This window comes from Molossus molossus, unplaced genomic scaffold (genome assembly GCF_014108415.1).
Source record: "Molossus molossus isolate mMolMol1 unplaced genomic scaffold, mMolMol1.p scaffold_m16_p_10, whole genome shotgun sequence".
NCBI classification, from domain to species: Eukaryota; Metazoa; Chordata; class Mammalia; order Chiroptera; family Molossidae; genus Molossus; species Molossus molossus.
Window position 1 is genome coordinate 2,429,651 of NW_023425345.1, and position 22,768 is coordinate 2,452,418.

General features: G+C 41.7%; 1 protein-coding gene across 2 annotated transcripts in view; it reads right to left on the reverse strand.

Annotated features, from left to right (window-relative positions):
• The window catches only part of XRCC6 (X-ray repair cross complementing 6), a 38,505-nt gene that overhangs the window by 11,673 nt on the left and 4,064 nt on the right, over positions 1-22,768 (reverse strand). For both annotated transcript variants that reach the window (XM_036251294.1, XM_036251293.1), the window contains exons 3-10: positions 16,569-16,681; positions 14,888-15,026; positions 14,369-14,623; positions 13,009-13,192; positions 5,332-5,518; positions 2,780-2,948; positions 1,643-1,804; positions 131-260 (exon numbers count right to left, since the gene is read on the reverse strand). In XM_036251294.1, coding sequence (XP_036107187.1) covers positions 131-260; positions 1,643-1,804; positions 2,780-2,948; positions 5,332-5,518; positions 13,009-13,192; positions 14,369-14,623; positions 14,888-15,026; positions 16,569-16,681 — 1,339 coding nt within the window. The remainder of the gene's footprint in view (positions 1-130; positions 261-1,642; positions 1,805-2,779; positions 2,949-5,331; positions 5,519-13,008; positions 13,193-14,368; positions 14,624-14,887; positions 15,027-16,568; positions 16,682-22,768) is intronic.

Here is a 22,768-nt window from a genome sequence, read left to right on the forward strand (position 1 = left end):
TATCTCTCCCTCCCTCCCACTCTATCTGAAGATAAATAGAAAAATATCCTCAGGTGAGGATATAAAGAAAAACAACTTTCAACTCAGGAGGCAATTCTAGAAGAAAGCCTGTGATCGACCCACTACTCACCTATATTTGAAGCGGAGCTTCTGAACAATAGCCTTCATCTTGTCTACCTGCTCTGGGTTTGCCATCACTTTCTCAGTAAAGGGCACCTTCCGTTTATCATCAGCATAGGGTAAGAAGACAAGATGAAAACCTGAAGAAGGGAGATAAGATTTCTGAGAACTGACTTCACAAAAGGTTTCAGTGATTGAGTTGTCATTTGTCCCTCAGCTCCAAATTCACCCATCTTTTTTTTTTAAGAGAGGGAGAAAAAAACATCGATTTGTTGTCCCACCCATACATTGATGCCTGCATGTACCCTGACCAAGGATTGAACCCAGAACCTTGGCATATCAGGAAGATGCTCTAACCAAGTGAGCTACCCAGCCAGGGCCAAATTCATCCTTCTGTGTCCTGTGATGCTGGGGCTGGGACCCTGCCCGCCCCATTTCTCTTTTACCAGCTGATTTCTGTTAGCATCTGCCTAACAGACTCCTTCCAGAGGGCAATCCCAAGGCGGGAGTGCTCCTCCCCATATACTTCCTGTTCCTGTCACTGCTGCCCCAGCTGGTACTCTTTACCTGGCAGCAGCAGCTGGTTCCACCTCCAGCTGTTTTGATACACCAGAGCCAGCTAAGCAGTGCTGGCTCCCTGAGGTCTAAGCCCCAGCTCCATCAGGCCCTTCTCTGCAGGTGGCCACCACTCGATGTGTCCCTTTCACGTCAATGTTTCTCTCTCTCTCTCTCCCACTCTATCTGAACAAAAAATGGAAAGATGTCCTCAGGTGAGGATAAAAACAAAACAAAAAAAACCTTAATAACTGACATACAAAGCTATTCCTGAACATTTTGATTACAAGGGTTAGAAATATAATTATGTTCAAAGGATGACTTTATAAAGTTCATATTATTAGCATGGTTAAAGAAGGAAGGCAACTATCACCAGGCTACATTGTGCTAGGGCCTTGTATGTTTATTAACTTATTTCAAATGTGAAACAACCTTGAGAGAAAGGTGTTCCAGAATTCTCATCTTTGCAGATGTCCTCATAAACAGGAAGGTTAAATTGTTTGCCCAAACTGGCCAGCTAATAAATGGCAGCGATGGGCCCAAAACAAAAGAAAGTAAGCTTTCAGATACATAGCATAAGATAGAGTCAAGTCTGACTTCAAAACCCCTGGTAGTTCTACTAGACCTTTCTGCCTTGGTGTACACAGGAGATAAACCAAACATTAAACCTTACAAGGGTGCCAAACAATGGCTTTTAGTAAAGAAAGGTGTCAGCAGTCAGACCCCATGAACCTGTGTCAGTAACATGCAAACAGTCCCTGTGCAGTCAGCCCTCAACCTTGGCTACAGAGCTGCCTTGTACGACAGCACATGTACACCTGGCAGATGTGCACCAGACTCACCTGTGAAACCTCAAACACACACTTCCCAGGCCCCATCCCTGGCGGCTCTGGTACCGCCAGTCAGCCATGAGTAGTTCCAAAGCCTGATAAGGTTCAGAAGCACAGAAAATATCTCTTCCACATACCTGGGGGAGTCACTTGAATTTTCTGGTCATTCAGCTCCTCTTCCTGTGGCACTAAGGCCACAAAATAAGGGGGGATGTTCTGGCGGGGGGTGTATCTGCACACTGCCATGACCTCCTTCTCCAGACATTTGGTGAGGAGAGCATTGAACAGGGTTGAGCTCCCTGGAAAACAAACATCCCTTTAGGGGTCTACATCCTAAAGGTGTCTCCTTTCCTCCTCTTAGCCCATGCTGTAAGCCTACAATTTTCTTCCGCTTTCTTAAAAGGGCTTATGATAGTTCAACAGGTAAGGGGTGATGGACCCAGAGCTGAGAGGAAAGTGGGAGCAGCAGGCGTGGAAGGGAATGAGAGACTGGATGCCTCAATTACTCCAGGTAGGGGTGTGAATTACTAATGTCAGTTCACTTTCTTTAGGCGAATGACATAAGCCCCAGTACTAATGAAAACCAATAAGGTCAAATCAGGGGGTTCATTAGCTATAGCACAGAAGAATTTAGGTCTGGACAGCAAAACAAACACAATGGCTGAGTTCATGTCACCTTTAATTGCCAACAATAGGGAAGAAGTTTGTTTTGTTTTCAAAATGTCTCTCTGATGCCTCGAAAGAATTCCATCAGAAGTAAGTTTTTTTTTTTTTAATCCTCACCCGAGGACATTTTTCCATTTTTTGTTCAGATAGAGCAGGAGGGAGAGAGAGGAAGAGAGACAGAGAGAAACATCGATGTGAAGGGACACATCGAGTGGCTGCCACCCGCACAACCAACCAGGGCCAGAGACAAACTGCAACCAAGGCACGTGCCCTTAGCGGGAATCGAACCCGGGTCTCTCTGTACCGCAGGCCGACGCTCCAACTGCTGAGCCAAACCGGCCAGGGCTAGAAGTAAGTTTTAAAATATGAATTCCATACCCGCTCCTGGACATTCGTAATGTTTATCAGCATATTATGGATCCTAAAGAAGTCTCTTTCATTTAGTTTAGTTCCATATTTCCAAAATTTATTAGAGCATATAACACTTTTTTAAAATATCCCAGTAACACACCCTATACAGTTTCCAAGCAGCACCCCTTTAGGAAATGTGACTCAGCAGGTTACCATGTGTACAACTAATTCATTTACCCTTGGTCTGTACCACTTACCATTAACCAGGGACTCCTCAGGGTACACGAACAGGGAGGGCCTCAGGTAATGGTGCTTCTTTAGCATTATCAGAGGCTTGAAACCGATGAGAACCAAACCTGGTTCATCAAACCGTTTTAGTTGTTCCGTCTCTTCTTTCTCTAGTACAATCTGACGATTCCCATAGATCTAAAAGTGGGGAACATGGAGGGGCCACATAGACAAGCTGCTGGAGATGGGAAATGGTTGCCACATAACACTAGCAAGTCAAAACCAGCTTTCTTCTAAGCAGAAGTATGGCTCAGCTCCCCAGAGACATCATCCCCCTACCACCAGAAATTAACATTTATTGAGTACCCAGCAGGTCCTTTAAGTTGGTCATCCAATGTATCTTCTGTTATAATCCTCAGTGGTAGATGTCAAAACTGTTTTACAGATGAGTGAACTAAGGCTCAATGGTTGGTAACTTGCTCCAGGTCATACAACTGAACTGGGCTTGAAACCCAGATCGGTCTGGTGCCAAAAACCATGCTCTTTAAGCAATTATTTTTTCTTTCTTCCCTCCTTTCCTTTCCTTCCTTTTCCTTTCCCTTTCCTTCTTTCCTCTTTCTCTTTCTTTCATTCATTCATTTTGTTAATCCTCACCTGAGGATATTTTCCATTGATTTTGAGATAGAGAAGGGAGGGAGGAAAGGAGGTAGAGAGAGAGAAATATCAATGTCAGAGAGACACATTGACTGGTTGGCTCCCACACAACCCCTATCTCAGCCAGGGCCGGGGATCAAACCTGCAACCCAGGTATGTGCCCTAGACCGGCAATCGAACCTGAGACCCTTTTGTCCCCAGGCTGACACTCTACCCGTTGAGCCAAACAAACCAGGGCTCTTTCCCTCATTTACCATGTACTGAGCGCTCACCCCTGACATGCAAAGGATGATCAAACTACACATATTTATTGAGAGGACCTACGTCACGTAGTGTGCTGGGTCTTGGTTAGTGTGGGAGGTAGATAACACACACACACACAAGCAAGTACTACGTCCAAACTATAATGTTTGCGTTTTGATCCTAGACATGCAATTAGTAAGAGAAGTTAGTAACAGAGTCAAATTTGGGTTTTATGAAAAACAGACCCCTCAAAATTTTCTTTAGGGACACTGGAACAAGAAAGAAACTCAGGCCCAGCTGGTGTGGCTCAGTTGGTTGAATACTGACCCATGCACTGAAAGGTTGCTGGTTTGATTCCTAGTCAGAGCACATACTTGGGTTGCAAGTCCAATCCCCAGTTGGGACGCATATAGAAGGCAACCGATCAATGTTTCTCTCTCACATCAATGTCTCTCCCTCTCCCTGTCTCTCTCTCTCTCTCTTCCTTCCTCTCTCCAAAAATGTCCTCAGGTGAGGATTAAAAACCAGAAAGAGCCCTGGCTGGTTTGGCTCAGCGGTTAGAGCACCGGCCTGCAGTCCAGAGAGACCCAGGTTCGGTTCCCGCTAAGGGCATGAACCTCGGTTGCAGTTTGTCCCCGGCCCTGATTAGTCATGCAGGTGGCAGCCACTCGATGTGTCCCTTTCACATAGATGTTTCTCTCTCTCTCCCTCCTGCTCTATCTGAATAAAAAATGAAAAAATGTCCTCGAATGAGGATCAAAAAAAATAAAATAAAAAAAACAGAAAGAAACCAAGTGACTCTGAAGAGATTTCTATGAATAAACCAACATGGGAAACTACTTACTTACAAAATGGAAAATAGCCCTGGCCAGTCTGGCTCAGCGGTTAGAGCATCGGCCCGCGGACCAGAGAGGCCCAGGTTCGGTTTCCACTAAGGGCACGTACCTCAGTTGCAGTTGGTCTGCGGCCCCAATTGGGGTCGTGTGGGTGGCAACCACTCGATGTGTCTCTCTCACATCGATGTTTCTCTCTCTCTCTTCCCTCCTCTCTCCCTCCCGTTCTATCTGAAGATAAATGCAAAAATGTCCTCAGGTGAGGATAAAAAAAAAACAAAATGGAAAATAAATTTCTTCTTCTCTCCTTCAGAAAGCAGGGAAGAACACTATGGCTTGAAATCTGTGCCCCAAAAATCATCTCGCCAGCTGAATCAAAATATCTAGTTTTAGTCACTTAGTTGATATTGCTAGGTCCTGAACTTATATATAATTTCAGAGTCTTTCCCACATTTTGCAAAAAAAGAAAGGATGATTCATTAGACTTTAATTTTAGATATCAAATCCTTCCACAGATTAAACAAAGGTGAGAAGATGAAGAACCCATAACTGGAGCAGGAGCCTTTGACAGGGAATCAAACCTGGTGCATGGGATGACACCCAACCAACTGAGCCACACCGGCCAGGGCAAGGACTAAAGTTTTCACTGGCATTTCTTTCAAACACTGGCTCTAAACTTCCTAGCTCTCATGGTATCACTGATCTAGATGCCATAGTTTCAGGGTAATGATTCTGTCTTAACAGCTTGGCTAGAAAGATGAACATGAAAAGTTAACTGGTTAGGCTGATCACTGTCTCCCCACTCTGTTAACACTTCAATGAGACAAAATTCAGTAAGTAGGCAGGCCTACCTGAGACCTCTTGGTGTCGCTTGGTAGAAGCAAACTGCCTGTATTTACATTAAATGTCCGAGTCTTGGTTTTCACTGGTTCATTTGTTTCCCGATAAAGCCTAATTGGAGGAGGTTTGAAAGCCTTCTGGACCATATTATAAATGCCGACAGTGAACGCTATATCTTTGTTGAGCTTAAACTTCAACCTAGAGGAGAGAAAAATAAAAAAGCATAGACTGAAAGATTGTATTTTCCTATCTAAAATTTCTCAATGACACTCAAGCCTTAATTTGTTTTATTCTCTCTCATAATTCTAAACAAACTTAGACTATAAATACAACTCATTTTAATAATACAGTAGAGTTTGCTGTAAAACCATCTCAGGGTCTATACCACAAAAATTAGTTTCAGAATATATTAACTATGTAAAATAATGATAAAGAATGTACTGTAATAAAAATGATTATTTTTGCCCTGGCTGGTTTCGCTCAGCAGTTAGAACATCGGCCTGTGGACCAATGAGTCACGGGTTCGATTCTGGTCTAGGGCACATACCTTGGTTGCGGTTTGTTCCCGGCCCTAGTGGGGTCAAGAAGGAGGCAACCAGTTGATGTGGCTCTATCATGTCAATGTTTCTCTCTGTCTCTCTCTCTCTCTCCCTCCCACTCTATCCGATAATAAGTGGAAGAAATAAGTGAGAAATAAAAAAAACCAAAGAGATTATTTTTACTGAGCCCAGCACTATTCCATTCCCTTTACAGCTATTCATTTATTTAATCGTCATAATAACCCTATAAGTACTGTATTATTTGTTGTTTCTGCTTGTCTAGTATCCCTTCCCTCTTCTTTTAATGATGAAACCCCAATTTTTCTTTGGGAATCACCCTTCCCCACTTCAGTTTTGGGGGAATGTTAATCAAAGTGCTATATCCTACCCTGGCCAAGTGGTGGGCATATCTGACCCAGATTCAAGCCATCAGACCTATTCTCTTGAGAGTCTGGGTCATAAGCAGTGGCCAAAGAAGGACATGGTCAGAGGGATGCTTTCTGATAGTAGCACCTTGAAAACACTGTCATTAGTTCTTGTTATCTAGATTCCTGGTGCCCCTCTGATTACTATACTACCCACCCTGTTCAGAATTTTGCTTGATTATACTGAAATTAGTCAAGAATAAGTTTCTATTGCTTGCCACCCAAAAATCTTATCATTATCCTTTTTACAGATGAAAACACTGAGGCTCAAAGATGTTATCTAAGTGGTTTAAGGGCAGAAAACCAATAAAACCTGGTGTTTATACTCTGGTAAGTCTGCCCTGACCAGGTTGGCTCAGCAGTTAGAGCGTCGGCTCGCGAACCAGAGTCCTGGGTTCGGTTCCCACTAAGGGCACATATCTCAGTTGCAGTTTGTCCCCGACCCCAGTTGGGGTCATGTGGGTGGCAACCAGTCGATGTGTCTCTCTCACATCGATGTTTCTCTCTCTCTCTTCCCTCCTCTCTCCCTCCCACTCTATCTGAAGATAAATGCAAAAATGTCCTCAGGTGAGGATTAAAAAAACTAAAATAAATAAACTCTGGTAAGTCTGATTCAAAACTCATGTACATATCTATTATGACATATTGCTCCAGAATATTCATACCAACATTGTAAGAAGCAACAGGACATCTAGAAAGTGTGCTACATAATAATGACAATGTGCAAAATATTTACAATATGATACTGTGAAAAAAGGCATAACACGAAAGTAACCCGTTATGCATTCTTTTTTTTTTTTTTTATCCTCACCCGAGGACATTTTCTCATTTTTTTGTTCAGGTAGAGTGGGAGGGGGAGAGAGGAACAGAGAGAGAGAGAGAAACATCGATGTGAAAGGAACACATCGAGTGGCTGCCACCGCACGACCGACCAGGGCCGGGGACAAACTGCAACCGAGGTACGTGCCCTTAGCGGGAACTGAACCCAGGTCTCTCAGGACCGCAGGTCGACGCTCTAACCGCTGAGCCAAACCGGCCAGGGCCCGTTATGCATTCTTTTCAAGCACATCTGGAACATTCTCCAGGATAGACCATATGCTGGGCCACAAAACAAGTCTAAATACATCCAGAAAGACTGAAATCATACAAAGTATGTTCTTTAACCAAAATGGAACTAAGTTAGAGATCCACAACAAAAAAAATTCTGGGAAAACCTCAAATGTTTAAAAATTAAACAATAGCCCTGGCCGGTTTGGCTCAGCGGTTAGAGCGCCGGCCTGCAGTCCGGAGAGACCCGGGTTCGGTTCCCGCTAAGGGCATGTACCTCGGTTGCAGTTTGTCCCCGGCCCTGGTTGGTTGTGCGGGTGGCAGCCACTCGATGTGTTCCTTTCACATCGGTGTTTCTCTCTCTCTCTCTGTTCCTCTCTCTCCCTCCCACTCTACCTGAACAAAAAATGGAAAAATGTCCTCGGGTGAGGATAAAAAAAAAAAAAAAAAATTAAACAATATACTTCTAAATAACCCAGGAGGTCAAAGACAAAATCACAAAGAAAATTTAAAATTACTTTGAATTAAATGAAAGTGAAAACACAACATATCAAAAGGTAGCGAATACAGCTAATAACAATGTTCAGAAGGAAATTTATGGCTTTAAACACCTTTATCAAGAAGAAAAAAAAGGCCCTGGCCAGTTTGGCTCAGCAGTAGAGCATCAGCCCATAGGCCAATGAGTCCCGGGTTCGATTCCAGCCAAGGGCATGTACCTCAGTTGCGGTTCCTCCCTGGCCCTGGTTGGGGTCATGCGGAAGGTAACCAGTCAATGTGTCCCTCTCACATTGATGTTTCTCTCTCTCTCCCTGTCTCTCCCTTTCTCTTTACCCAAAGATAAATAGAAAATATCTGCCCTGGCCAGTTTGGCTCAGCGGTTAGAGCGTCGGCCTGCGGTCCTGAGAGACCCGGGTTCGGTTCCCGCTAAGGGCGCGTACCTCGGTTGCAGTTTATCCCGGGCCCTGGTCGGTTGTGTGGGTGGCAGCCACTTGATGTGTTCCTTTCACATCGATGTTTCTCTCTCTCTCTCTGTTCCTCTCTCTCCCTCCCACTCTACCTGAACAAAAAATGGATAAATGTCCTCGGGAGAGGATAAAAAAAAAAAATAGAAAATATCCTAGGGTGAGGATAAAAAGAAAAAACAGAAGAAGAAGAAAAAGTGTCCAATTAGTAACTCAATCTTTACTGTTGTGGAATGTTTCAGAGTGAGTGATTTTATTTTATTTATTTATTTATTATTTATTTTCTTTATTGATTTTCAAGAGAGAGGAAGGGACAGGGAAAGAGATAGGAACATCGATGAGAGAGAACATTGACTGGCCGTCTCCTGCATGCCCCCCATCAGGGATTTGGCCCACAACCTGGGCACGTGCCCTCACCAGGAATTGAACCAGCGACCTCTTGGTGCAGGGGTCAGTGCTCAACCACTGCACCACACTGGCCAGGCATGAGTGAGTATTGAATTTAAAGAAGAGAACATTTTTTTGCCTGGTCAGTATGGCTCAGTGGATTGAGTGTCGTCCCATGGAGAGGTTCCGGTTCAATTCCCAGTCAGGGCACATGCCTGGGTTGTAGGCTCGATCACCAATAGGGGGCATGCAGGAGGCAGCCGATGCATGTTTCTCATATCGATGTTTCTATCTCTCCTTTCCTCTTTCCCTAAAAAATCAATAAGAACATATTTTTTTAAAAAGAAACTATTCATTAAAAATAAATAAATAAATAAAAATAAAGAAGATAACATTTTTAACAAGTTACAACTAGTTAAACAATTTACAAAGGTATAGTGGTTCACATGGTGGAAAGAACACTGCTTTGGGACAGAGTCCTAACTATAAATGTTGGCTCCTGGGGCAGACACCTATTATGCCTCCAGATCAATTTGGTAATGCATGATGTGCCCCAGGTGAGTACTAGTAACCGATGGCATTACTAATAACACCAACCATTTGGTGGCTTCCTATTTTAAATTATTCTGGCTGACTCAGTTAAACTCAGTTGTCTAAAGGCTGCTGTAGGAGAGCTGACAATAAATGCAACCAATTAAAAAGCTGCACAATCTTCAAATGTAATTTTTAAAAACTGCTGTGTCCTCTGAATTTCAGCATCCCGGAAAAAAGCACTGGCCAATGTGGTCTACTCAAGCTTCAAGTGACCTTGGTTCTATATCTAACCCAAAAGAGCAAATCCATTACTGCCTCCACCCAGTCTCACATTTTCACATTTATGAACTATAAGGTACCTTTCGACTTTGAAAATGTCATAACTCTAAGTTAAGGTAAAGTTACAGTATAACATCACAGTTTACAACATCATAGTTTATGTCATAACTTATCAAGGAAAATATGGAAGCCCACAGTGCAAAACAAGTTGCTTGATATGTTTAACTTCATCTGAAATGTCTTAAGGTTAGATGTTATTAATGGGTAGATTTCAATCTACTTCAAAGAGTTGTCATTAAAAATGAAGTAAGTTAATTTAATAAATTAATTAAATAAGTTGTCATTGAACTCAGGACAATGCCTGGCACATAATAACCATGCAATAAAGTAATTATATTATTTGATTATAGCAAGAACAGTGTAATAATTTTCTAGGTCTTTGACCTAATGCATTATTAGTTCTCAAATAGCTCCAACGTATTTTTACTCATATCAAATATCCTATAATGACACTTTCACAAAATAGTAAGAATAGCTAACATTTATAAATAATCTCTATGTGCCAAGCACTGTGCCTAGGTTATCCCATTTAAACATTACAGCAGTCCAATGAGGAGGCATCAGTTTTGCTCCCATTTTACTGAGGCTCAGAGGAGTTACATGCCTTGCCTCAGGCCACACAGCAGAGGGACTAGCACAAGAATCCAAGCAATCTGTCTCTATTTTATGCACCCTCACCAAAATGTGTAGATTTCCAAACTGTCATAGTAACAATACGTCATCATTTCAGAATGGGGGAAGAGGTAACAGGGTGCCTTTTTGAGGGAAGAGAAAGTTCCTAGGGGAAGGATAGCAATGACAACAGTACGACTGCAGCAAGGAGCTAGATTGTGGTTCCTTACAGTAATGTCATGGGTCCTCTAGTAGAGGACCAGTAAGCTCTTGAAAACTGTTTCAAAATCACCAATGGTCATATTCTCCTGTACTGAGGAAACTAGTCTAAAATGAAAGCCTGATGCTCTTTAGAAAGAAATGTTGAGGAGCCCTTAGGATTCCAATGCCAAAGCTCTCTAAAAGAAGATAATCTAACAATTGGTTTCCTATTGGTCTCAAGTTTATAAGAAATCAGAATAACTCAATTTTATTTTATTTTTTTTATTATTATTTTATTTATTTTTTTATCCTCACCCGAGGACATTTTTTCATTTTTTGTTCAGACAGAGCGGGAGGGAGAGGGGGAGAGAGAGAGAGAGAGAGAGAGAGAGAGAGAGAGAGAAACATCAATGTGAAAGGGACACATCGAGTGGCTGCCACCTGCACGACCCAACCAGGGCCGGGGACAACTGCAACCGAGGTACATGCCCTTAGCTGGAACCGAACCCGGGTCTCTCTCTGGACCCGGGCCGACGCTCTACCGCTGAGCCAAACCAACCAGGGCAGAATAACACAATTTTAACAATGGTAACAGTGGTTCTCTAATTTAATTTGTTCTAGAAGGCTGTTCAAGAAGCAATTTGTTTGAAAACTGAATAATTTTTTCCCATTAGAAATAATATACATTGAATCAATCCGTTCCAGATCCCCAAATGATTCCGTTTTATCTTTTCTTATATATGTATGTATGTATGTGTGTGTGTGTACATATATATACACATATATATATGTTAGAAATGTTGTATATATGTCTAACGTACTGTTTAATCTATGAATAAACACTTCTTTTGTTAAATGTATCGAACCACCCCTACTGGCCTTACACGAATCACTTTCAGCACTCGTTCCAGGGGTGTCTTTCAGGAGGTCAGCGTGCAGCATCTTTGCTTTTTCACTTATCATTGCCTCCAAAAGGCTATCACTGGCTAACTGTTTTTTGTTTATCCAAATTAACAACATTTTTTCTGCCTCTTCAATTGCCTGTGATCATTGTTTCATGAGCACTTTCACACCGTTATCAACATCAACACTCTTCATGGCTTCTTTATGTTTTAAAATTGTGCTAAATATTCTTTTTGTTGTTGTTGTTTGTTTTTTGTTTTTTTTATCCTCACCTGAGGACATTTTTCCATTTTTTGTTCAGATAGAGCGGGAGGGAGAGAGAGAAAGAAAGAGAAACATCGATGTGAAGGGACACATCGAGTGGCTGCCACCCTCATGACCAACCAGGGCCAGGGACAAACTGCAACCGAGGTACGTGCCCTTAGCGGGAACCGAACCCGGGTCTCTCTGTACCGCAGGCCGACGCTCCAACCGCTGAGCCAAACCGGCCAGGGCTTGTGCTAAATATTCTAAGAAAAAAGAATAAAGCTGAAGTATCACACTATCTCATTTTAAATTATACTACAGAGCTACGATAATCAAAACATCATAGTATTGGCAGAAAAACAGACAGAGATCAGTGGAACATATGGGTAGATAATTTTTTAAAAGGAGCCAGAAACAAACAATGGAGAAAAGGAAGTCTCTTCAATAAATGGTGCTGGGGCCCTGGCAGTTTGGCTCAGAAGTTCAAAGCATCGGCCTGTGGACCAAAGAGTCGTGGGTTCGATTCCAGTCAAAGGCACATACCTCAGTTGTGGTTCAGCCCCCAGTCCTGGTTGGGGTCATGCAGGAGGCAGCTAATCGATGTTTCTCACATCAGTGTTTCTCTCTCTCTCCCTCCCTCCCACTCTATCTAAAGATAAATGAAAAATTTCCTCAAGTGAGGATTAAAAAAAGATGTTCAACCTCACAAGCAATTAGGGAAATACAAATCAAAACTGCAACAAGATACCACCTCACATGTGTTAGAATGGCTATTATCAACAAGAGAAGTATCATGGAAATGTACACTTGAAAACTACACGATCCTATTAACCAATGTTACCCCAATAAATTAAAAAGAAATTGTATTAATCATCCAATTTGCCAGCAACAAAAGCAGAAAAACAAAAATATTCACAGCACAATTTCCTGAAATGTTAACAATGTGAGGTTTAACAGTAAACTGACTCACACTCATACATTCTCTCCTTTGTTTGTCACCTGAGAGATGCTTTTTGTCATGCTGAGCTATCAGCATGACAGAGTTGTTGAGCAAGAATCAAATTTTTGTTCAACAACCGAGATACTTTTTCCATGAACAACTTGGTGGAGAACCGACTGTTCAAGATGGGAGATGTTCGAGAACCAAGGTTTCACTATAACTAACATTTATTGAGTTTTGGCTCTATACCAAGTACTATTGTTATCCCCAATTTACAGAGAAGAAGTAGACAATAAACTAGTGAGAGCAAATGAGGATACTGTTAGGCCACAACTGTTTAGTGGGGGCTGTGTTATTCTGAAGAAATATACCAGCGCTTTCAAGGGAAGAAAAGCAAATAACTTGTGCTATCCTGAAATCAAGCAAGATTTTTAGAGGGACACAGTGAGGCAGAAGCACAGCCTAGAGTTAAGTAACCGGGGAGGTCAAAGCCATGCATTGTTTATGATCAGTTAGGGGACTTGCAGGCAGTTAGCCCAGGCTCAGTGCCCACCTGCTGAGTGCACGCTTCCTGGTCTCCTTGGCTCGAACTGTCCTCAACAGGTCTTCTAGATTGCTCGATTCCTTGAAGTGAACCCTTAGGTCCTCATCCTCTGCTGTGCTGATGATATCTCTGTAGAATAAGGATATGTCAAAGCCACCACGTTTCTTCAGGTGCATCAAGTCAAGGAAGATACCTGGGTCAAGGATAACAAAAGGGAGGGGAAACAATTTTCAGCAAGAATTTTTTTCAGTTAAGCTCAAATATGCTTTTTAAGAACTAGACTGATTATTGCATTTCAGGAATTAGAGAAAGTGGCTAAGGGAATCAGCTGCTAGAATGACTTCAAACAACATATTCAAATAACCACCATCCACAATAAGCATTAAAATCGAGAAAATCTTGCTCTAATAGAGTCCTTTAGACTGCTAATGGCCTGGCCATTTTCTTTTTTTAATTGTTTATTTTTTTATCCTCACGGAGGACATTTTTGCATTTATCTTCAGATAAAGCGGGAGGGAGCGAGAGAAACCTCGATGTGAGAGACACATCAAGTGGCTGCCACCCACACAACCCCAACCGGGACTGGGGACAAACTGCAACTGAGGTACATGCCCTTAGTGGGAACCAAACCTGGGACTCTCTGGTCCACGAGCAGACGCTCTAACTGCTGAACCAAACTGGCCAGGACTGGCCTGGACATTTTCTTTTTTTTTGAATAATCACCCGAGGACATTTTTCTATTTATCATCAGATAGCGTGAGAGGAGGGAGAGAGAGAGAAATATCAATGTGAGAGAGACACATCGACTGGTTGCCTTCCGCATGACCCGACCAGGGCCAGGGATGAACCGCAACCCAGGTACGTGACCTTGATCTGAATCAAACCCGCGACTCATTGGTCCAAGGGCCAACACTCTAACCACTAGGCCAAACCAGCCATGGCTGGCCTGGTCATTTTCACTGGGAATGTTCCACAGGTGTCTCCTCCAGCTTCACTTTATTCTTTCATTTTACTCTGAACAGTGAAATGCAAACATTTGCCATCAGCTATAAAGAAACAATAAAATTGTCAATTTAAAAGAATGGGGGAGCCCTGACCAGTTTGGCTCAGTGGTTAATGTCAGTCCTAGGACTGAAGAGTAGTGGGTTCGATTCCCCGTCAAGGGCACATAGCTGGGTTGCAGGTTCAATCCCCAGCCCTGTGCTGGAGGCAACTAATCAATGTGTCTCTCTCACACTGATGTTTTTCTCTCACCCCCCCACTTCCTTCCACTCTATCTAAAAATCAATGGAAAAATATCCTCAGGTGAGGAGTAACCCTAATAATAATTTAAAAATAAAAGTAAATAAAAGAATGGGGAAATGCCCACCTGTGTCACGGAGATCCCCAGCTTTGGTCCTGGCCCGGCTGGCTTTGGCACTATCATTGCCATGGGGGTCATCTTCATTGGTGAATAGCATGATCCTCTTATGGCTCATCTTGAACTGGACATCACTAAAGAGGTTGGCACAGACCCACAGCACTTCACTTAGTGAGTAGTCACAGCCATAGCCAATCAGGTCTTGGAAATGTTTCTTCCCCTGCTGCCCCTTAAACTGCGCAAGCTCTAACACTCGTTTAGCACCTGATCAGAGACAGGGAGTCAAATGGGCAGAAAAGTCGCTGTCAGTGGACACCTTTACAAAGCCAACAGAAGAAGGGCCTAAGGTTCCTTTCTCACCCGAGCTGTTGAACCCATACAGCAAAAGTCCACATCCCAGTAAGAACCCCCTAGTGGAGGGAAGCATACTTTTAGGCAAGGTGTCACCTGCTTCCTTCTCTACATCTCTTTGTTTGGGGTTGTAACCTTCTCATATAAGGGAAAAATTAATCATAGAATACTCTTGACCTGGATTATCCAACTCCTGTAAGACGTAAATGTTTTTGAAATTCACTGAGTTTCTGTCCTTCTCGGTACCATAGAACACCACTGCCAAGAGATCTCGATCACTGCTTATGATTTTACTGGTGTACACACTCTGGATACACTGAAAGAATAAAAAATAAAAATTTAATTAATGCCAGCCAGTGTGGCTCAGTGGCTGAGCATCGACCCATGCACCAAGAGGTCACCAATTCGATTCCCAGTCAGAGCACATGCTCAGGTTGTGGGCCCGATTCCCACTGGGGAACATGCAGGAGGCGGCCAATCTTCTCTCTCATCGAAGTTTCTAACTCTCTCCCTTCTCCTGTCCTCTCTCTCTCAAAACAATAAAGAAAAAAATTCAATTAATGTTTACTTCCCACTAAACTTAAACTCTGTAAGTGCCTGGGACATAGTGCTCGATATGTATTTGCTAAATGTGTGCATGGCATTAGAATAAAGTATGACCTCTACCCTCAGGAAATTCATGAGTCAGCGAGAGTGATGGGCATATACATTACACTTTAACAAAAAGCAGAGTGTGATAGGTATATAATAGAAGTATAAGTAGTCCTTACCATAAGAAGTCAGAAATTAAAAACACATATATACTCAAGGAGGAAACTCTGCTGTATGGAAAAAGCCCAGTAATGAAATCAGAAAACCTGGATATTAGTCTTGCTGATGTCACACAATTAACTGGCTAGGTTTGGACAGGCCACTTGATGTTTCCTTAAGTAGCTTAATTCTAAGAAATAGATTTACATTTATAAAATAATTACGTGTATAAAAGGTTTAAGCTGCCCTGGTCAGTTTGGCTCAGCAGTAGAGCGTTGGCCTGCAGATCAATGAGTCACAGGTTTGACTGAGATCAAGGGCACATACCTCAGTAGTGGTTCATCCCAGGCCCTGGTTGGGGTCGTACGGGAGGCAGCCAGTCAATGTGTCTCTCTCACATCAATGTTTCTCTCTCTCTCTTTCTTCCTCCCTCCCACTCTATCTGAAGATAGACAGAGAAATATCCTTGGGTAAGGATTTAAAAAAAATAAAATTAAGAAATAAAGGTTTAAGCTAACAATAAGTACATGTGACCTGAAAATAAGTCTATAACTACTAACAGCATGTGCTGAAATAAACTTTGCTTAATTACACAATTAAAAACATCAGTATTCCAGGAGAGGTCTAACTCCCCATTTAACCTAATATCAGCATCTGGTATATCAGTGTCTCAGGAGAGTTGGTCAGTCCTGATGGCCTATTTAATTCTGGGGGCACTGACAAAATTAAGTTTCTGAATCTGAAAAGCTGAGGAATAAACCAATCATGGTGACCCCTCTATGTCCTGCCTGAGCCTCTAACTGGCCTTCCCCCATAGCAATTCTCTTGTTAAATGCACAATTTATAGTATGTTACTCATTAACAATAACCTGCGTGGCAAGCAGTCATTTTTATAAATACTTCAATCTATTTTTTTAGTTCAGATCCAGAATAAAAGGGGCCTGTTCCCAACACTGCTATTCTTTTTCAGCTGCCAGTATAGATAGCCATTCTAGGAGGCTAACCACCATTTATCATTCACAAACAAACTTTTCAAAGAGTCCATATTTTTTAAACTGATATTAGTACTTTGAGGATTGGTTTGTTTTAAACAGAAAGGTGGTCTTACCTGGATGCTCATGTCAAAAGGAGTCAATTCATCTTCATCCTCCAATTTAAACATGGCCTTAGAAGCATCAACCAAAAAAATCAAACTATCTCTTCCTGAATATGTATATTCTCCTACAGGAAAAAACATGGAAGCAAATGTTTGCCCTTATGTTCATTTTTATCATGTTTATTATTTATATAAAACAAACAGAGAAAAACCCATTAAGCAAAAGTATAACCTGATAATTATAATGTGAACACCCTTAAAACCACCATCCATATTTAACCTTGGCAGTCACCCAAGAAGCCCTCTCCATGTTCCCTCCCAATTACAATGCCCACCCTTCTCCCAAGAGTAACCACTATCCTGACTTCACTTCCTTACTTTATTTATTTATTTTTTTTCCTATTTTTTCTTCAGATAGAGTGGGAGGGAGAGAGAGGAAGAGAGAGAGACAGAGAGAAACATTGACGTGAAAGGGACACATCGAGTGGCTGCCACCCACACGACCAACCAGGGCCGGGGACAAACTGCAACCAAGGTACGTGCCCCTAGCGGGAACCGAACCCGGGTCTCTCTGGACCGCAGGCCAACGCTCTAACCGCTGGGCCAAACCGGCCAGGGCTCATTGATGTTTCTATCTCTCTCTTCCTCTCTTCCTTCCTCTCTCTCTAAAATCAATAAAATAAATTAATAAATAAAATTAAGAAAAAGTTTTTGAAGCCTCTTAAGCTATAGATAACCCCTTCTATCTTTTGCTTCATAAACAATTTATTTGTTGAAGAACCAGGATGTTGTGTCATGTGTAGTTTTCCACCTTTTGGAGTTTGCTGATTGCATTCTTCTGGTGCAGATTAACATAATCCTCTGTATTTCCTACTAATAGCCTAGAGAGCTTCACCAGATTCAGGTTTTCTCTTTTTAGCATTATTATATCAAGGGTGATGTGTTTGTCTGGTTGTCTCCTTTTTTCACACTGCTGCTTAATACAATAAATTTAATTAGCCATCTTTTATTAAAACAACATGGCCATATGTGTCAAGAGCCTTAAACAAAATTCTACCTTGACCTCTTAAAAATCTATCTTAAGAAAGTAAGATATGGCCTGACCAGTGTGACTCAGTGGTTGAGCATCGACCCATGCACCAAGAGGTTGCTGGTTCAATTCCCAGTCAGGGCACATGCCCAGGTTGTGGGCCCGATCCCCAGTGGGGGACAAGCAGGAGGCAGCCAATTGATGTTCTCTCTCATCGATGTTTCTATCTCTCTCTCCCTGTCCCTTCCTCTCTCTCTAAAAATTAATAAAGAGAGGATTCCAAAATGGCAACTGAGGGAATGGAAGCTACACAGGCCGTCTCCCAGGACCAAACTGGAATTACAACTAAAACACAGACAAATCGACGGGAAAAAGCAACAGAAAAGCAGCTTGGAGGACCATATAACCAGGGACACTGACTCAATCCTGGTAGGATTGCAGAGGCACAAGAGGGGGACTGGGAGCCCACAGACAGCAGTGGCCTTAGCTGTGAGCAACGCCCTTGGGGTTACACTCCCAACCGGTTCCATAGCGCAGAGCCGGGACAGACGCTAAAATAGCCACAGCCACACCTTGGGCTCTGGCAGAGGGAGGGCGGACTGGACTGGAACTGTGTAGGGACACTCGGGATTTGGAGGGCACTCAGAGCTTTTGCTGAATTGCAGCCACGCAGGACGGTGGCCATCTTGCTCTTTACCAGGGCTCTGGGGAGAGGCAGCGGCCCCTCCCTCCGAGATTAAACCCCACCCAGGTGGGCCAGTGAAATGCAAATTGAGGCTCACTAACAACCAGCATCTGCCCCACCCTCAGGAAATCCCCTTACACTGAGTACCTGAGGGAGTTTTTCATTCAACTGAGAAACCAAGGCTCTTCAAGTAACTGCTAGTGATAGCGTCCAGGCAAAGAGCTGGAGGATAACTAAACCATTCTTGGGCTAGCAATTCTAACCAGGAAGGTGGAACTTGATACTGGTGTTTTTCATGGGTCCTCCCTCACTCATCCAAACCCGGGAGAGGGAGCCACAAACAGCAGAACACGAACACCCACAGGGAAAATTTGGGAGGCTCCAAAGCCCACGGTGGTAGCCAAAATGGTGAAACACAGAAACAAAAGCCAAATGAAAGAACAAGAGACCTCTCCCGAAGATGAGATAAATGTGGAGCAGTTAAGCAAGTTAACAGAGCTAGAATTCAGAGCCGTGATCTTGAGGAAGCTCAACAGCATGAGTAAACACATAAAGATGTTGAAAACCAACCAATTGGAAATTAAAAACCACCAAAAAGAAATCAAGAATGACTTATCAGAAATAAAGAACACACTGGAAGCTCTAAACAGCAGAGCAGAGGAAGATGAGGACTGGATCAGTGAATTAGAAGACAGGGTAGAAAAAAATCAACCAATCAGAAAATCAAAAGGAAAAAATGATTAAAAAACAGGAAGACAGCTTAAGAGAACTGTGGGACAACTGGAAACATAATAATATTCGCATCATTTGAGTCCCCGAAGAAGAAGAAAATGAGCAAAAGTTAGAAAATATATTTGAAGAAATAGTGACAGAAAACATCCCTAATTTGGTGAAGGAAGAAGGCATTCAACTTCAAGAGGCACAGAGGGCCCCAAGTAAGAAGAACCCAAACAGGCCCACACCAAGACACATAATAATTAAAAGGCCAAAATTTAAAGACAAAGAGAGATCCTAAAAGCAGCAAGAGATAAGCAACAGGTTACCTACAAAGGAACCCCCATAAGGCTCTCAGCTGACTTCTTAAAAGAAACACTGCAGGCCAGAAGGGAATGGCATGAAGTAATCAAGGTCATGAAAAACAAGGATCTGAATCCAAGACTACTCTACCCAGCAAGGTCATCATTCAAAATAGAAGGTCAAATAGCTTCCCAGACAAAAAAAAAAGGCTAAGGGAATACATTAGCACCAAACCAGCACTGCAAGAAATGTTAAAAGGACTGCTGTAATTAGTAGAAGAAATAGGAAGAAAAATATAACCACACTAAACAAAAATGGCAATAAATAAGTACATATCAATAATCACCTTAAATGTAAATGGACTGAATGCTCCGATAAAAAGACACAGAGCAGCTGATTGGATAAGAAAGCATGACTCATCTATATGTTGTTTACAAGAGACCCGCCTCACAACAAAAGACTCACATAAGTTGAAAGTGAAGAGATGGAAAAAAATCTTCCAAGCAAACGGAAAGGGAAAAAAAGCTGGGGTAGCAATACTCATATCTGATCAAACAGATTTCAAAATGAAGGCCATAACGAGAGACAATGGAGGCCACTACATAATATTGAAAAGATCTATCCAACATGAAGATATAACCTTGATAAACATATATGCACCCAATATAGGAGCACCAAAATATATTAAAACTCTTCTGGAGGACTTCAAAGGAGAAATCGACAGCAATACATTCATAGCAGGGGACTTCAACACCCTGCTGACACCACTGGATAGATCCTCTAGACAAAAAATTAGCAAGGAAACAGAGACTCTAAATGAAGCACTAGACCAAATGGATTTAATAGATATCTACAGAGCCCTGGCCAGTTTGGCTCAGGGGTTAGAGTGTTGGCCTGCGGTACGGAGAGACCCGGGTTCGGTTCCCGCTAAGAGCACGTACTTCGGTTGCAGTTTGTCCCCGGCCCTGGTTGGTCGTGCGGGTGGCAGCCACTCGATGTGTCCCTTCACGTCAATGTTTCTCTCTCTCTCTCTCTTCCTCTCTCTCCCTCCCACTCTATCTGTACAAAAAATGGAAAAATATCCTCGGGTGCGGATATAAATAAATAAATAGATATCTACAGAGAATTACACCACAAAACTACAGAATTCACATTCTTCTCAAGTGCACATGGGACATTCTCAAAGACAGATTACATGTTATGACACAAACTAAATCTCTACAAGTCAAGAAGACTGAAATTATATCAAGCATCTTCTCAGGTCACAATAGCATGAAACCAGAAATCAGTTGCAACAAAAACATGCAAACACATTTGAACACATAGAGGCTAAAGAGCATGTTATTAAACAATAAATGGATTACCGAGGAGATGAAGGAAGAAATTAAAAACTTCCTGGAAACCAATGAAAATGAACACACAACAACACAAAATTTATGGGATGCAGCGAAAGCAGTTCTGAGAAGGAAGTACATAGCACTACAGACCCACCTCAAGAAACAAGAAAAATTTCTAATTGACTGTCTAACCTCACAACTTAAACAATTAGAAAGCAAACAAAAAGAAAACCCCAGAGCAAGTAGAAGGAAGGAAATAGTAAAGATCAGAGCAGAAATAAATGACATAGAGACCAAAAAAACAATTCAAAGGATCAATGTAACAAAGAGCTGGTTCTTTGAAAAGATAAACAAGATTGACAGACCCTTAGCTAGACTCACCAAGAAACAAAAAGAAAGAACCCAAATACACAAAATCAGAAATGAAAGAGAAGTAACAACTGACACCACAGAAATACAAAAGATTGTTAACAACTACTATGAACAATTATATGGCAACAAATTCGAAAACCTAACTGAAATGGATAAATTTATAGACACACACAGTCTCCCAAAACTGGACTGGGAAGAGATAGAAAACTTGAACAGACCAATAACAACTAAGAAAATTGAAGAGGTAATCAAGGCTCTCCCAGGAAAGAAAAGCCCAGGCCCAGATGGCTTCACGGGGGAGTTTTACCGAACATTCAAAAAGGAACTAACACCCATTCTCCTCAAACTATTTCAAAAAATTCAAGAAGATGTAAGACTTCCAGACTCATTTTATGAGGCCATAAAATGGAATGGTTCTAATTCCAAAACCAGAAAAAGACACTACAAAGAAAGAAAACTACAGGACAATATCCCTGATGAACATAGATGCCAAAATCCTGAACAAAATACTAGCAAATCGGATCCAGCAATACATCAAAAAAAGTATTCACCATGACCAAGTGGGATTCATCCCAGGAATGCAAGGCCGGTACAATATTCACAAATCAATAAATGTGATACACCACATAAACAAAATGAAGAATAAAAACCACATGATTATATCAATAGATGCTGAAAAAGCATTTGACAAAATCCAGCATCCATTTCTGATAAAAATACTCAGCAATGTGGGAATAGAGGGATCATATCTTGACATAATAAAGGCCATATATGAAAGACCTACAGCCAACATCATACTCAATGGGCAGAAACTAAAAACATTTCCCTTAAGAACAGGAACAAGACAGGGATGCCCACTTTCACCATTCTTATTTAACATGGTGCTGGAAGTCTTAGCCACAGCAATCAGACATGAAGAAAAAAGAGAAGAGATCCAAATTGGAGAGGAGGAAGTGAAACTGTCATTATTTGCAGATGACATGATATTATACATAGAAAACCCTAAAAACTCCATCAAAAATCTACTAGACTTAAGAAATGAATTTGGCAAAGTAGCAGGATACAAAATTAACGTCAAGAAATCGACGGCATTCTTATACACCAATAATGAACTCACAGAAAGAGAAACTGAAAAAACAATTCCATTTACCATCGCAGCAAAAAAATTAAGATACCTAGGAATAAACTTAACAAAAGAAGTAAAAGACCTATTTGCAGAAAGCTATGGAACATTGAAAAAAGAAATAAAGGAAGATATAAAAAAGTGGAAGCACATACCTTGTTCATGGATTGGAAGAATTAACATCATTAAAATGTCCATATTACTCAAAGTAATCTATAGATTCAATGCAATCCCCATCAAAATACCAACGACATATTTCACAGAACTAGAACAAATACTTCAAAAGTTCATATAGAACCAAAAAAAACCCCGAATAGCCACAGCAATCTTGAAAAAGAAGGACAAAGTAGGTGGGATCACAATACCAGATAGTATCAGGTTATACTACAAAGTGACTGTAATCAAAACAGCCTGGTACTGGCACAAGAACAGGCATATAGACCAGTGGAACAGAATAGAGAACCCAGAAATGGACCCAAGACACTATGCTCAATTAATATTTGACAAAGGAAGCAAGAGCATACAATGGAGTAAAGACAGCCTCTTTAATAAATGGTGTTGGGAAAATTGGACAGCTATATGCAAAAAAATGAAACTAGACCATCAACTTACACCACACACAAAAATAAACTCAAAATGAATAAAAGC